Here is a 14,321-nt window from a genome sequence, read left to right as displayed (position 1 = left end):
ACTCAGACACGTGTCTGCAATGTACTTCGTCAGGAATTATGCAAAGTTGATTATGCATCTTCGATCTCTTGGCTGCGCCATTGGCGCACGACCAACTCTCAACTCGAACCAACTAGAACATGCCATTTGGAAGCTGGAGCAAAAATTGACTTCGAAATGGTTTGTTCCAAGAAACAGTTCCTATGCTGCAATATACATACCGAGCCCACGACTGCTATGAAAACATGCAACAACCTGACGTATGTTTATTGATAAAGACTAGCATACGTCGGCCAAAGTCATTGCGCGGTACTTATACCAGACATTTCAGCAGAACAAGAACGGTATATTCGTAGGCGCACAGCACAAACACACATATAAGGGACAGCTTGTAAGTGTTTCATTCACCGCATGAAATTCCATATCCAGTGAAATCAAAGAACATGAACAGGTACACCAAGGTTGTGTATAGAACTTCCATCATCTCATGTCTTAGCAAACCTGAAGTTTGTTCGCGTAGTCGGCATTAAACGCATTCGAATGTAGCGAGCCTCTCCGTGATGCACTCCACCTACAAACGTTAACCTGGGTTGATGTTACTATCAGAGGGTTTGAACAAGCGATGCTCCTATACGTATTGCCTCTGCTCTGCCCAGAACAGCTCGGGGTGTTCAATCCTCAGCTGCTCGTACTCCGGGATCTGGGCGGGCGCCACCGGCAGGTGGGCGCCCTGCGGCTGGTAGCCTCCCTCGTCGGCCACGTAGTTGACTTGGTAGGTGCTGCCGTCATCGCCCACGAACTGGTAGTTGCCCTGCTGGGTGATGCTGCCGGTCTCTGGCTCAGGTCCAGGGTATACCTGACCTGTCTCAGCCGCCTGCAAAGGAAGCATGCACATGTGTGTTATCACTGAATTCTGACCTCCAAGACTATGCGTTGCATTACTAACGGATAAGCTGGAAGGCAGCTTCGGCACTGAAGGCAGAACCCGTTCCCTTTCATGTGAAGTGGGCTTTAATCGTCCATTCACATAGCCAGCCTTCCTATCCTCTCACTTGTAAGTATCCGCTGCCTAAATTGCAAGATTCAGACCATCCAAACCCGCCTGGGTTGCGACTTAACGTTACACTGCTGACTATCAAATACAATCCTGCAATGTATGCAGATGACTCGCTACGTTAATCGAAGACATTTAGTCATGAGGATGAGCAGTTCACCAGATGAGCAATTCACAGGGCAAAACGTATAATGAGAGGGGATGAACTGCTCAAAAACGTACCGCCTGTCCGTTGTCCTGCTCGTAGCTGTACTCGTAGTTTCCAGTGATGGGGTCCTGATCGAACCTCTGGCTGAGAATGCGGATCTCGGGCAGTCCAGACCTCACAAACTGATTAGCGTTGTAGTCTTGCGGAGCAGCCGTAACCGCAGCCACCAGTGTAGCAAAGACGAACTAGGGAGAAGGTCAGCGCGTCAGCTAGGGCAGTGCTTGCAATATATGTGCACCATTTTGACAAGAAAAAAACATCATTCAGTGAACAATCATGGGAACTTTATCCCTACTTATGAACAAAAGCTCCATGGCTGCTACCCTTTTTAAGCTACAAAAGCTGCCTTTTTGTTGGCTCTCAGCATAAGACAGCACAAATATGATCACACCTTTGGAATTTTCCAAACGTTGCCAGGAACACGCAGTCAGTTATGGAAAAAAACACTCAACTGGAATTCATTGGCTGTGCGTGCTATTGTAGCGGTCATTTAAGACCCTAGCCTGTAGATGCATTAAGCACTACGAGCAGCAGCTTTGCATGGGACGAGCCCCATACCGCATTTGTCTGTTTATCTTCTCGTTCGGTCGCCCGGTACATGGCCGCTGTTCAGGCGACTACAGCATACACCACTCACCAGCTTCATGGCTCTGTGGTGCTCAGATCTGTGGTGCTGGGACGGCTGCAGCAAGCGACTGATGCTGAGAGCTCCAGCTCCGGGCCTTATAAGCGGCGGTAGCGGCGAGGCTGCGCCGGCGGGCTACCCCGCCGTGCCAACCGCTACCTGCCCCGTCAGCCGACGGTGACCTTGTCAGTACTTATTGCCGGCTAACTGGCCCCCGCCAGGTCGTCCGAGCTCAGCGAATGACTCCGCGCCTTCGTCCAGGTAGAAGTGCCGATTGCATTTTGTGGTAGGCCACACCGCTCTTCTGTCCCACCACCAACTGCCGACTACGGGAAAACCTTGAGCTACATCAGGTGGCTGATGGTATCGGAGAGGAATCTTATTAACATCATCTTCAAGACCACGATGGCAGATATCAGGGTGCTGTAGACCTGTGGAGCGATCCCTGTTCACGATCTAAAATGCGTGACAAAATTGATCGAGAAGGGTTGATATCATTCCAACAGAGCGTTCAGAAAGAAATGGAACAAAAAAGAGAGTGACACAGCACAGCCGCCTTCGCAAATTCAATAAGGTTCTTGATGCCGTGAAATGAAAGTGTAAGCCTCAGTGCAGCTTTCCATGCCCGAATGTCTACATGGTGTATCCAGAGGAAGCTGCCATGAAGGACAGTACAGGCATCGGAAGCTTACCCTATGGTCATATGACCGGGGCACGATTGCGACAAGGGAGGCTCGCGAGGTGCGGAGGATGGCCAAACAACTTCAGCGGCGTCGTGGCTCGGCCGCCAGTGAGGCGGTGTCTGCTGCTGAACCTGAGTCGCCTTCCCTGCCAACTGCTGAGCCCGCGCCACCTGCTGAGCCAGCGCTGGCGGCTAGTGCTGACCCCGAGCCCGCTCAGGGACTAAGTGGTTCCAGCGCTGACGACTCAGCCGAGGGCACGGACTCTTACACGATTCCGTACATGGTAGAAGGTGGCGACGACACCGACTGTTTGGTCCGGTTGAGACCACTGTCACTGTACATTATAACGCTAACGATCTGACTAGCACCGCTCTGGCGGTTGACAGCTACGGTGACTCGAACCGGGCCGCTGCTGTTATTATCGACGCCTTTCAACAAGACAGCAGAGACGGGCTGGCTACTTGAAATCAAATACCGTAGATCCTAAGAATATCTGCTGTGTAAGAGACAGAGCGAGAAAGGAGTGAAGAAACCCACAAGTCAGGTTTGACATCCTCTACTCCGACGGCCACGAAGGTAGGAGCTACATGAGCCACACGGAGCCAGACGAATGCCGTCGAAAAACACGTGGTTGTCATCACTGAGCCAGGCAGTCGCTACGTGACTCATATTACGTCCGACTTCGGCCGCGCCCTGCACTTGTTCAACGGGCTACGCTCAGTGAGCCCGCAGTGCGACGGTCACATCAATGTGCTCGGCTGCGATGGCACGGCCGTCAAATCCGAAACAATAGGCGGCGTGTTCCGACTGTTTGAGCTGGCCACCGAATCACCCGTACACAGGTTAATTTGACAGCTGCATGACAACGAGATGAACCTCCTCCATATGCTGCTGAGCTTGGAAGGCGCGGCCTGTGCCGGAGAAATCTGGGGGAGGGACGTTGTGGCATTCAAGCCTAGGTTGGTACACGTGCCAAACCTGCCGGTCGACCCGATTCAGCAGATGAGCACCAAACAGCACCTGCTGTACCTTCTGGCCTCCGGCGTTGCAAACAGCTCGGTCCCAAACGTGGCAGCCCGGTGGCGAATAGGACCATCGAACCATCGCAGGCGAATATGAAAGCCTATTATCTTCGAATTTATAGCAATGAGTGTTTAAAGCTAACCAAGTATCTATTGATATGTCATGTCCTTACTGTTGAGCATTCACTTATTATCATACCGCGCCGTGCGTAGTGCGTCGCATCCTTTGCTGGTTGGTTCATGCTTACTAGTATATCTGTTGACATGTATTCCGTCACATTTAAGGACTGTGGATGTCGATGTAATTATATACACCAAAAAGGCGTAATAATATTTGTATTGCATCACTTAAATGTATTTTTTAATGCTCGGTTAGTAACGTATTGTTCCAATATATTCCCTCCTGTTTTCAGATGGGGCCGCTTGTCTGCTCCTAGCTCACATCTCTATCAAGACCTCCAGAAGCGCTCTTAAGGGCCTCGTCCAGCGCGTGGTCGGTCGCTATGCGTCGGTATGGTTCACCATCCGGCAAAACAGCGGCTGCGACTTTGACCTACTCAACTTGTTTCGGAGCATCGCGCTGCTCCGCGACCTGCGACAGCTCAGATAGGCCACGGTGCAGCCAGTCCTCCAGCGTAACGGGTACTGGGTCCGTCTGGAACAGCTGCTGCTAGACATGGAGTGGGATAAGAACCATATGGTCCGCGAACAAGTGGTTCCGATCGTCGCGCCTCTCGTGAGCAGCAAACCAAAGGTCTTCTTCAGCCCAGGGATTTCGCCATCTCAGCCGTAAACTTCGAGGCCGTGAGGTACACGGACCTGATTCCCTAGCACGGACCAGTCCCACAGTTCCCATTGCGAGACTTCACTTACTGCGAGCTGCGGAACAAAGTGCAGTCACCGCTGGCTGTTTTGCCCCATCTGGTTCACACTAGGAGTGCGACACAGCGCCGCACTGCCAAGGACGTCTGCGGCTGGAGCTGGAGCTTCGGCAATATGTGGAGCCCAGCTGCGACGGTATTTCTGCTACCGTGCGGTCTCTGCCAACACGTGTTTCAGTTTTGCAGTCTGTGAGTAGTTGCTGTTTGGGCTGGTGCATCGAATACACAGGCTCGGCAAGGAGCAAGATGTTCATGGGGTCACCCTACCGCCTCCCCCCCCCCTCCCCCCTCCTCTCTACGTCCGTGGTGCAAGCTGCAGAACTTGCTGTATGTATTAAGTTGTACACCAGACAATATATCTTGATTCATACACAGTTTATACACAGTTTTGTTTGCATCACGTGAGTTGTCTCAGATAAGTGGAAATCTATAGATATTCTAATCAGCATGCTCGTACGAGTTCATACTCAACAGCACATAAAGTTTCCGCCAAAAGACAATCAATCGGGCAATGTCCGCTCCGAATGTTAGACCTCATACCGGGACATTCTCGTACGACGGCTTAACGAGCGCTCGGTAGCATCGTTTCTATACGCAAATATATTTTGTGCCGCTTGCCACCAACGGGTTGGTGTTACCTGCGGGAGAGCACGTCGTTCAGCGTAGGGTGACTGCAACGCCGGGCATCGGTTTTCGGGGATGTTTCGATCGACTCGCGCCTCACAAATTTAAGTTTTTGGGAAGAACTTTTGCTATGCCGTGTACTTTTGGACTCCTGCGCCAAACAGTTTCTTTGTCTCCGTTGCTTTTGTTACTGATGACACACCCTTAGGTACATCTCTCACCGACGACCATCTACATTCTTTTCATTTGATTCGAGTGACAGAATCCAGCGATGTCAGTAGTGGCTGGGGTTATCGGTTGTACATAGTGGTAACTTTATGCACAAACACTTACAAAGAATAGACACTTCGCTATTTTATACTTTTTGGACGGTAAGCTGGCAGTGGTCTCCAGCAAGAACCAATCCCTGGTAGCTAAACAGCAACAGCTACAGGTCCTCAGCAAGCATTTCTTGCCTGACGTTTTCTAGTCTTGAAGTGAGCATTGCAGTAAAGCCCGCCCCGACAGCTCAGTTTGCTAGAACCCCTGACTTCTCATTCACCCACCAGCTGCAGGGTGAGTTGAGTAACTTTCAGGGTTTGCTTTTTGTTTGACTGGAATAGCCTGTAGCCGGTTGTAGCAGACGCGCTAAAGGCTCAGCACGGGGGCGTAGTAACTGTCTCCCTCCCCGCCCCCTGATGCATATGTTCTTTACTTGAGCGCCATAGATGTTTATTGTTGATTCCTTACGATGCCGACTGCCAAGCAAATTTGATAAAAAATTCTTACTAAAATGAGCACCACAATCTATGCAATATAGCAAGCTCTAGAGTAAAAGAAAGGTTCTGACATTATCTGATCTTCATAACTGATCCTAGGTCAATAAAGCTTCCTAGCTCAGATGATGTGATGCTTAAGAAAGTATTTCATAGATGTATGGTTTCATCCAGCACTCTGTCGTTGCATCATAGAGAACGGTTCCAAAGAAATTGCCTTCCATGAATGCATGGCGTGCCTCTGACGTGCCGTAGGTCAGCGACCTTATGTTTGGATACTTATTTGGTGAATAGTGTTGGGTAGGTGATATAATACGTGGGAGTATCGGCCAGGAAAACTTTGTAAACATTATGAGCACGTGCTCGTTCTTTTTTGTTTGAGGGGAGTATTCCTCATTTCTATGACATGTTGAATTGAAAACCCATCTTGAAGGTTATTCCATGCAGTTCACAGCCCTGCCCTTCTTCAGATCTAAGTCCCTCTAGTTTCTGAGCTACACACCCGCGAAGATGGGAAGACTATTGCGGGAGAGTACTTCAATGTCACCTTGGCATTCATAACGTCATAATCACGTTATTAAAATGTTGCAATTCCATGACCCACGCGATGATCCGGGCCGAGAAAAGAAATGTCGAACCATTCACATTTCCTGTACTTGAGTTTTAATAACCAGCACTCAGGTGCAGGGGATATGGAAATAGCCTGCTGTTTTATTGCTCACCTTGAAATTAACATTGTGTTTGGGTTAACGTCAGGACAAGGATTTTATGAACCACAATATGTTGGCAGGGCATGCCCTTGATATCAATGCCACCTTGTCTTAACGCCTCATTAAACTGACCCTGTGTTTTTTCCATTTGACGTCCTACATATAGAATGATGCGCAGAAAGCAAAAGGGAAGCACCTATGTACGGCAATCACTGTCTTCGGTTGTAGGAATTAGGAGGGGAATGGACGTGTGGAAGGAACGACACATCTTCTTGACAACTATTGGGGCCCCATGGTGGCAGAGTTGCAATCAGGCTAAGGTCAGTTAGGCTAACAGCTATAATATCCACCAAAGGTTTCGAACGCAGACTCCAAACCACTAGCTGTAAAAATAACTGCAGTTGACCGTTGACTCGGGCTATTTAATGACGACCAAATAAAGTAAAAAAACTTCATTCAAGCCCAGAACACCAGGACTCGGACTCTGCCTTGAACTAAATGTCATGAACTATGACTCATAATGCAGTGTGCTTATTTAGAACAATGCGGCTTCCATCATACTTCCATATCTGATATATTTGTGCACATCAAGCCTTCAGCACGTCAAAACATGGTGTTATTTGCAGGCTGGGACAAAGCACTCACTTTTCAGTGTTCTGCTCAAACAATAAGCCCTTCCGCTTCAATTTAAAATTCGAGCCCGTGGCTGCCATGACAACACGTCACGTCTTTACGTAAGCGTATTGACAACAACTAGCACGCATCGCACAAGGACATCACACAGTACTCATTCACGGCATTTCAGGAGACACCAAGGGAACCTGTAGGCGTATAATACAACCGCAAGGAAGAGAGACGCACGAATGTAAGAAAAGGATGTGTAGATGACTTTCATCATCTCATTTCTTAGCAAAGCTTTAGTTTGTTCGCGTAGGCAGCATTAAACGCAAGTAAATGTAGCGAGCCCCTCGGTGGTGCGCTCCACCTACAAACGTTAATCTGGGTTGATGACGATATCACAGTGCGGCCTAAACGACTGATCTTCCTAGACGTATTGCTGCTGCTCTGCCCAGAACAGCTCGGGGTGTTCAATCCTCAGCTGTTCGTACTCCGGAATCTGCGCGGGCGCCACCGGCAGGTGGGCGCCCTGCGGCTGGTAGCCTCCTTCGTCGGCCACGTAGCTGACTTGGTAGGTGTTGCCGTCATCGCCCACGAACTGGTAGCTGCCCTGCTGGGTGAGGCTGCCTGTCTCTGGCTGAGGTCCAGGGTACACCTGACCTGTCTCAGCCACCTGCAAAAACAGAATGTACACTATGCCTAATATCGGTGAAGGCTGATCCCTAGAACTATGCGCTGCAAAACCGACGCACAGACAATAAGGACACTGCCACAATAAAGTTAGAACCGATGACCTCTTCATGTGAAGTGTGATTTATGCACCGATCATAAAAGTGAGTCTTCGTATCCCCATACCCAGAAGTTGGACAGCATGAAGTGCAAGACTCAGACCAACCGCACCCGGCTTGGCTGCGACGTATGTTACCCTCCTGACTAACAAGTACATCCCTGGCAATGTATACGGATGACTCGCTCCCTAATCAAGCGCATTTAGTCATAACGTGTCAGCAGTTCACCAGATGAGAAATCCAGTGTCATCATGTGAAATGAGTATACTAAAATCCTCAAAAACCTACCGCTTGTCCGTTGTCCTGTTCGTAGCTGTACTCGTAACTTCCAGTATTGGGATCCTGATCGAACCTCTGGCTGAGAATGCGGATCTCGGGCAGTCCAGACCTCACAAACTCATTAGCGTTGTAGTTTTGCGGCGCAGCAGCAGCCGCAACCACCAGTGTAGCAAAGACGAGCTAGGGAAAAGGCTAGAGCGTTATTTAGTGCAATGCCTGCAATATATGTGCACCATTTTGACAAGAAAACGCGTGATTTAGGAGTTCAACCAAAAGAAATATCTGGCTACTAATTAACAAATACGTAATTGCTTCTGGCAATTCATTTTAATCCACAGAACTCCTATCTTTATTGTCTACTAACACGTGATCGCCCAAACATTTGTTACGCATTTGGAAGTTCCCGAACTGGCCTGGTTATCCAGTCTGTGATTGGAAAGAGCAGATAACTTGAAAGTCCTCGACTGGGCATGTCTCTGTAACATAATGGAGCTCCCTATCCTGAAGATGCGTCAGCCACTACGGGTGTCAGATTGTCATGGGGCCTGCCCAGTGCCACGTCTGCCTGGTAATCCTCGTTCGGCCGCCCGGTACACGGCCGCTGTTTGGTGCAACTACAGCACACACCACTAACCAGCTGCATGGCTCTGTGATGCTCAGATCTGTGGTGCTCGGTCAGCTGCAGCAAGCGACTGATGCTGAGAGCTCCAGATCCGGGCCTTATAAGCCGCGGCAGCGGCGATGCGGCGCGGGCGGGCTCCCCTGCCGTGCCGACCTTTCCCAGCCCGTGAGGTGCCGATTAGGTTATAAATTTGAGGAATCCAGAAAAATTAAGTCGGATATTGGACGGGCATGTATACAAATATTTGGAACTTTTCGGATAGCCGATATTATTCTGTCGTGTCGCACATCGGTACGCAGGATGTACCTCACTTACAGACGATAATTTTATTTTTTAACAATCCAATAAAGTGAGGGAATACGTTGAGAGGCGTGGCTTCAGTAATCGCTTGTATGTGGTAGTGTTTTTGTGCTTTTTAGGAGGATTGAAAATATATGAACAAGCTGATTTGTTGACGCATTTTGGTGAGCATAGGTGGTCTCTCCTTGACTGCTTCTACTTCAGGACCTGAACGGGTACCCGCAGCAGGTGGGTGTCTTGCGGCGGCTGGATTTTTGCCGTTTCAACCATGGACTTTGGACACGACCTTCTTGAAATCGGCACTCCTGTTCGCAGCGCAGGCGGCGGGTGCAACGATGGTTGGCGAAGCGCCGTCAGCGTGTGATGGCGTGACTTGCAGCCGCTCTCCGAGCTGTGGCAACCGACGCAGCTGTTGTTGGTGTGATGTGACGTCACACGTGCACACTGAGCAGACACATCAGGGTATGGAGGACAGCAGGGTTTTGGAAAGACGGTAATGAATGAACGACGATTGTTCAAGTGGCGTGTGATTGCTCATCAGCTGTCGCCTATCCCGTTCCGCATTACACCGTTAAACACAAAGAAGCGTGCAGGAGTAACCCGACCTCAAAACAGGGTCACGGCCTGGGTGCCTCAGATCCGGGCGTAGAGCTACCCTGTGTGAATTTGAAATGATTTCGATCAGTACTAATCTCAGCTCCATCGGAGGACGATCTTTTTTTTTTGTTTAAGCCGAGTGTGCCGCTCATGACTATTTGACGATATGCAGATCTTGTACTGAAGTGTACCATTGTGCTATTCCAACCTGATCAAATTGAGTAATGTAAGTTATCAATTTTAATCGCCAGGGGCAGATCCAGGGCCAGTGAGGGGAGAGGTTGAGTGTTTCGCATACGCTAAACGAGTTGTGCGCTGTAGTCGTATTTGCACAGGATGCCAAATGCTTCCAGTAACTAAATGCATGCTAGCAACACATCATTAGATAAAGGGGAACTTCAGCCGTTGCTCCTTCAGTTACACCAACATAAAGCGTGGTCACGTTTTGTATTATTTTTTGCCACTTGCATGATGTACATCACACAGGGGCACGATTTTTGATTGGTTTTCAGGAGTGCACAAAAATGTTACTCAACAATACAAGGGGAGAGGCAAGTACTTTAAGTTTTAGATACCAAGCTTCTGCCGTTTTATTGTCCCTATGCTACCACAATAACCCTTTATTATAACAGATCTTGCATGCATCAAGCAATGAGCATTAGGAGAAAAGTCAGGGGGTCAAGCTTGAACAAAATATGTTGACTTAGTACCTCGAGTGACAAATAATTGACACTTGCCTTCAATCTTACCGACGTGAAAAAGAACAATCAAAGCTCATCGCTTTTTAGCAAGACTGAAAAAAATAAGACGCACGAACTTGAGGTTTGTCCATTGTCATCATGCTTAAGTTATCGACGCTAATGAACCCTTTTAACCCTAAAACGATGCATCCGCATCCCACACCCCATTTACGGACCTAAATTCCAACAATGTCCTGCCACTTCACAACAGTTAATGTGCTTTGCGCAACGCTCTAATTGGCAGTTTCGATGTCTTTTATGAAACATATCATTCAAACCCATCAAACATCCAGCATCACAAAATATTTTTCACGGTTCCCTTTTTGAGTGCGCTAATGAGAGCATGTTTTTAAATGTCTGTGTGCTATACTAAAGATCCCCCCCCCCCCCCCCGTGGCCGCCAGAACGACAACAGTTGATTTCGGCCGGGCACGAGGCCAAAATTTAGCTCACCGGAGGACAAACGCAAAGTTGTCGCCGACGTACTGTAAATTTGTGTGAGATTGCTCTGAAATCGTCCAGTACATAAGCTTATTTGTTCAGGAACCGTAGAAAATCCTCCGTGGTCCTTGTCTTCACGGCGCCCCTGACCTCAGTTGGGTTTCATCGGGCTTCAGTGGGCTCAATAGTGTTGAAAAGATGAAGATGTAGTAGTATCGGCTAGTAAAACTTGCTCAATCTCACAAGCACGAGCTCGTTCTTGGATTGCCTGTTGGCTCTGACTGGTATTCAGAAATCAGAACACTCATAATCAGTTCTCAGACGCAGGGAATTTGCCATTCGTTAAAAGGTATCCACTCGATGAAACGTGAAGTCTTATACAGCACGTACATGCAGATGATTTTTCTATTGCTCACCCGGAAAGAGCAATTTTGGTTCGCCTAATGCTAGGTTTAGAATTTATGGACCAACATCAACATGAAGCATGGTCACGAAGGTCACCGATTTCAGTTGGGTTTCATCGGTTTGTTTGGGCTGAATAGTGTTGGAAAGGTGAAGATGTAGTAGTAACTGTCAGTGAAACTTCCTAACGGTTATAAGCACGTGCTCGTTCTTCCACCGCCCGTTGTCTCTAGCTAGTACTCAGAAATCAGGACATTTATAATCAGTACTCAGATGCAAGGAATTTGCCGTTCGTTAGAAGGTGTTATTGTATGAACCACATCATGGACGATGGGCATGCTTTTGATATTAATGCCAGACAGTCTTTAAGCAACTTTTAACTGCCCTTTTTCCTGTATGACGTTTTGCAGATGAAATGATGGGCAGAAAGCAGAAGGGAAGGACAAATGTTCGGCCTTCACTATCTTCGGCTGTAGTAGATATTTTCGGGTGTAATAGAGAGGAGGCGTGTGTGGGCGGGGGGGGGGGGATGTGGGTGTGGGTGGATGTGTGCGCGTGCGTGCGTGCGTGTGCATGCGTGCAGGGATCGCAAACGTTTTTGGCTTCTATTGGAGCTCCATTTTAACAGTGAGTTTGACTTAAAACAAGGTCAGCTAGACCAAGCATAGCCATCCCACTATAATTTTCATCATCTGCAATGTCCACCTCCAGCATAATGATGTGGAACTAGCTTTGCCGCTGATGGACCCGGGATGAAACCTTAGGACTCAGAACCAAACTCGGAAGCGGACTGAGTCTCTAACGAGTCGGATGCAGACTTAGACTCGTAAGCCGTGAAAAATTACTGCATTCTTCCTCGGACTCGGACTGGCTAATGCTGCAAAAAAGAGTCAGAAATTCGATTAGGGCTCAGAGCGCCTGGACTTGACGTCGGACTTGGCCTGAAAAACCTGCACTCAGACGCATGTCCGCAATGTGCTTCGTCGGGAATTATGCAAAGTTGATTACACATCTCGATCTCTTGGCTGCGCCATTTGTGTACAACCATGTCTCAATTCGATACGACATGCTATTTGGAAGCCGGAGCAAACATCTCGTTTGAAATGGTTTGTTCCAAGAAACAGTTCTTATGCTGCAATATACATACCGAGCCCACGACTGCCATGAAAACATGCCACGCCATGACGTACGTTTATTGATAAAGACTAGCATACATCGGCCGAAGTTATTGCACGTTGCTTATACCAGACAGTTAAGCAGAATAAGAACGGTGTTTGTAGGCGCACAGCATGACCACGCAGGTAATGGACGGCTTGCAAGCGTTTCACCGCATAAAATATCATACCCAGTGAAATCAAAGAACATGAACAGGTACACCAAGGTTGTGTATAGAACTTCCATCATCTCATGTCGAAGCAAACCTGAAGTTTGTTCGCGTAGTCGGCATTAAACGCATTTGAATGCAACGAGCCCCTCCGTGCTGCACTCCACCTATAAATGTTAACTTGGGTTGATGTTACTATCAGAGGGTCTGAACAAGCGATGATCCTAGGCGTATTGCCTCTGCTCTGCCCAGAACAGCTCGGGGTGTTCAATCCTCAGCTGCTCATACTCCGGGATCTGAGCGGGCGCCACCGGCAGGTGGGCGCCCTGCGGCTGGTAGCCTCCCTCGTCGGCCACGTAGCTGACTTGGTAGGTGTTGCCGTCATCGCCCACGAACTGGTAGTTGCCCTGCTGGGTGATGCTGCCTGTCTCTGGCTCAGGTCCAGGGTACACCTGACCTGTCTCAGCCACCTACAAAGGAAGCACGTATATGATATGTGTTATCACTCAAGGGTGAGACTATGCGCTGCATTACTAACGCATAAGCTGGAAGTCTGCTTCGGCATTGAAGGCAGAACGCATTCCCTTTGCATGTGGAGTGGGCTTTAATCGCCCATTCGCTTAGTCGGCCTTCTTATCCTCTCACTCGTAAGTATCCGCTGCCTAAATTGCAAGATTCAGACCATCCAAACCCGGCTGGGTTGCGACTTAACGTTACACTGCTGACTATCAAATACAATCCTGCAATGTATGCAGATGACTCGCTACGTTAATCGCAGCCATGTGGCCATGAAGATGAACAGTTTGCCAGATTAGTAGTCCACAAGGCATAACGTATAATGAGGAGGAAAAAACTGTTCATAAACTTACCGTCTGTCCGTTGTCCTGCTCGTAGCTGTACTCGTAGTTTCCAGTGTTGGGGTCCTGATCGAACCTCTGGCTGAGAATACGGATCTCGGGCAGCCCAGATTTCACAAACTGATTAGCATTGTAGTTTTGCGGAGCAGCCGCAGCTGCAACCACCAGTGTGGCAAAGACGAACTAGGGAGAAGGCCAGCGCGTCAGCTGGGGCAGTGCATGCGATATATGTGTACCATTTTGACAAGTAAAAAGGATCATTCAGTGAACAATAAAAGGAAATTTATCCCTACTTAGCAGCAAAGGCTTCATGGCTGCTGCCCTTTTTTGCTGCTGCTACAAAAGCTGCCTTCTCATGAGCTATCAGCATAGGACTGCACAACTATTCTTATGCCTTTGGAACTCCGGAACGTTCCCAAGAACACGCAGTCAATTATTGAAAAGAACCACTCAACTGAAAGTCCTTGGCTATGCATGTTATTGTAGCAATTATTCAATGCCCTAGCCTGTAGATGCATTAAACACTACGGGCAGCAGCTTTGCATGGGACGAGCCCCATACCGCATTTGTCTGTTTATCTTCTTGTTCGGCCGCCCGGTACACGGCCGCTGTTCGGACGACTACAGCACACACCACTCACCAGCTGCATGGCTCTGTGGTGCTCAGATCTGTGGTGCGCGGTCGGCTGCAGCAAGCGACTGATGCCGAGATCTCCGGTTCCGGGCCTTATAAGCGGAGGCAGCGGCGAGGCTGCGCCGGCGGGCTACCCCGCCGTGCCAACCTATCACTGCCCCGCCAGCCGACGGTGACCT

At 48.9% G+C, this 14,321-nt stretch overlaps 1 protein-coding gene across 1 annotated transcript; it reads right to left on the bottom strand.

Moving 5' to 3' along the window:
- Window positions 1-413: 413 nt before the first annotated feature.
- On the bottom strand, window positions 414-1,923 carry LOC119113097 (larval cuticle protein 65Ag1-like). Its single transcript, XM_037237427.1, has 3 exons — window positions 1,879-1,923; window positions 1,256-1,426; window positions 414-853 (listed from the first exon to the last, which is right to left on the bottom strand). The coding sequence occupies exons 1-3, from the start codon at window positions 1,885-1,887 to the stop codon at window positions 608-610; spliced, it is 426 nt and encodes a 141-aa protein (XP_037093322.1). The 5' UTR covers window positions 1,888-1,923; the 3' UTR covers window positions 414-607.
- Window positions 1,924-14,321: the final 12,398 nt, after the last annotated feature.

The sequence above is a fragment of the Pollicipes pollicipes genome, unplaced genomic scaffold, assembly GCF_011947565.3.
Source record: "Pollicipes pollicipes isolate AB1234 unplaced genomic scaffold, Ppol_2.1 Scaffold_7261;HRSCAF=8764_pilon_pilon_pilon, whole genome shotgun sequence".
NCBI classification, from domain to species: Eukaryota; Metazoa; Arthropoda; class Thecostraca; order Pollicipedomorpha; family Pollicipedidae; genus Pollicipes; species Pollicipes pollicipes.
The sequence above is the reverse complement of the archived record's forward strand: the minus strand, read 5'-3'. Positions and strand labels throughout refer to the sequence as shown.

Excerpts from the sequence above, each read along its gene's own strand:
- LOC119113097 (XM_037237427.1), bottom strand. Across the intron at positions 854-1,255 it reads AGCAGGACAACGGACAGGCG|GCGGCTGAGACAGGTCAGGT; the intron begins GTACGTTTTTGA and ends CTTCCTTTGCAG.